Here is a 1,818-nt window from a genome sequence, read left to right on the forward strand (position 1 = left end):
AGACACACACACACACACACACACACACACAGAGACACACACACACACACACACACACACACAGAGACACACACACACACACACACACACACACACACACACACACACACACACACACACACACACAGAGACACAGACACACACACAGACAGAGATGCACACAGACACACACAAAGAGCGTTACGGCTGCTGAAGCACTCACACTGTTTCACACAAGACCGCACACTTTATTAATATTTTCATTAGCCTCTCACTTGTCAACAGCGTGGCAGACGGTGCCGCAGGTGTCTGCCATATCATCCACCAATATGGCCACCCGGTCTTTCACATCTCCCACCAGAACCATGCGGTCCACCTCGTTGGCCTTCTTCCTTTCTTTGTGAATGAGGGCAAAGTCAACATTTAGCCTGTCTGCAATGGAGGTGACCCTGTCGATGGAGAAACACAGCTCAGGGATCAGCCACGACACACACTAAACAGGCAGTGAAGCGGACGCCTCCAGACCTCTTGGCTCCTCCAGCGTCAGGAGACACGATGGTGCAGTTCTTCCACTCGGGGATGTTCTCCTTAATCCACTTCAAAACGGCAGGCTCTGCATACAAGTTGTCCACTGGAATGTCAAAGAAACCCTGAAGGAAGAAAGCACCAACTCCAAGATCAAAACAGCACAAGTCATCTTTTGAAAATAACCAGCGCTTCAACTAATGTTTGTGTCGATTGCATCGTTTCACCACTAGGAGGCGACAGCTGCCTGTTAAAAATGAGTTTGTCATTGAATCATTCATTCCAGAGATTTGTTCAAAAACACTGATAAAGCGGAGAGTTCCGGTGCTTGGTTCTGATTGGCTGAGCCGCGTTCGAAGCTGTTGTAAATGACTCTACAAAGTAACACACACCTTTGTTTACTTCTGTGTGTTGCTCAACAAACACAACTGTTTCTGAGGAGCTACATTGTTTGGTGGAAGAATACTGTTTTTATTAATATCATTACACTTTATTTGCTCTGTTTTATTTTGTGAACTAACTACGTATATGGAATAACCGTTTTATAAAAGCAATAAGCCCATGAAGCCGTGGTTTACAGTGAATCTATAACAGCTAAAAGGGGGCTTTTGCATCGCGTTGTGCCTAACAACGCCCCTCAGCTGTCATAAAATACACTGTAAACCACGGCTTCACAGGGCTTATTGTTTTATTCCCAACTTATCCAGAATCGTGCCGCTCTAACACGTAGGTACAAAACTTACAAAGATTGCATATTTTTCCCATCAAGAAAAACAAGTCGTGTTTGCAATGCAATCAGCACATTTCTTCTGTTTTGCGTGTGTGTGTGTGTGTGTGTGTGTGTGTGAGTGTGCGTGTGCGTGTGTGTGCGCGTGTGTGTGTGTGTACGTGTGTGTGTGTGTGTGTGTGAGTGTGCGTGTGCGTGTGTGTGCGCGTGTGTGTGTGTGTACGTGTGTGTGTGTGTGTGTGTGAGTGTGCGTGTGCGTGTGTGTGCGCGTGTGTGTGTGTGTACGTGTGTGTGTGTGTGTGTGTGAGTGTGCGTGTGCGTGTGTGTGCGCGTGTGTGTGTGTGTACGTGTGTGTGTGTGTGTGTGTGAGTGTGCGTGTGTGTGCGTGCGAGTGTGTGTGTGTGTGTGCGTGTGTGTGAGTGTGCGTGTGTGTGTGTGTGTGCGTGCGAGTGTGTGTGTGCGTGTGTGTGTGAGTGTGCGTGTGTGTGCGTGCGAGTGTGTGTGTGCGTGTGTGTGAGTGTGCGTGTGCGTGTGTGTGCGCGTGTGTGTGTGTGTGTGCGTGAGCGCGTGCGTGCGCGTGCGTGTGC

General features: G+C 48.6%; 1 protein-coding gene across 1 annotated transcript in view; it reads right to left on the reverse strand.

Annotated features, from left to right (window-relative positions):
• Window positions 1–1,818, reverse strand: part of LOC107565138 (ribose-phosphate pyrophosphokinase 1) — a 6,611-nt gene that overhangs the window by 2,846 nt on the left and 1,947 nt on the right. The window contains exons 4-5 of the mRNA XM_016250350.1: window positions 505–629; window positions 255–428 (exon numbers count right to left, since the gene is read on the reverse strand). Coding sequence (XP_016105836.1) covers window positions 255–428; window positions 505–629 — 299 coding nt within the window. The remainder of the gene's footprint in view (window positions 1–254; window positions 429–504; window positions 630–1,818) is intronic.

This window comes from Sinocyclocheilus grahami, unplaced genomic scaffold (genome assembly GCF_001515645.1).
Source record: "Sinocyclocheilus grahami isolate Dianchi unplaced genomic scaffold, SAMN03320097.WGS_v1.1 scaffold983.1, whole genome shotgun sequence".
NCBI classification, from domain to species: Eukaryota; Metazoa; Chordata; class Actinopteri; order Cypriniformes; family Cyprinidae; genus Sinocyclocheilus; species Sinocyclocheilus grahami.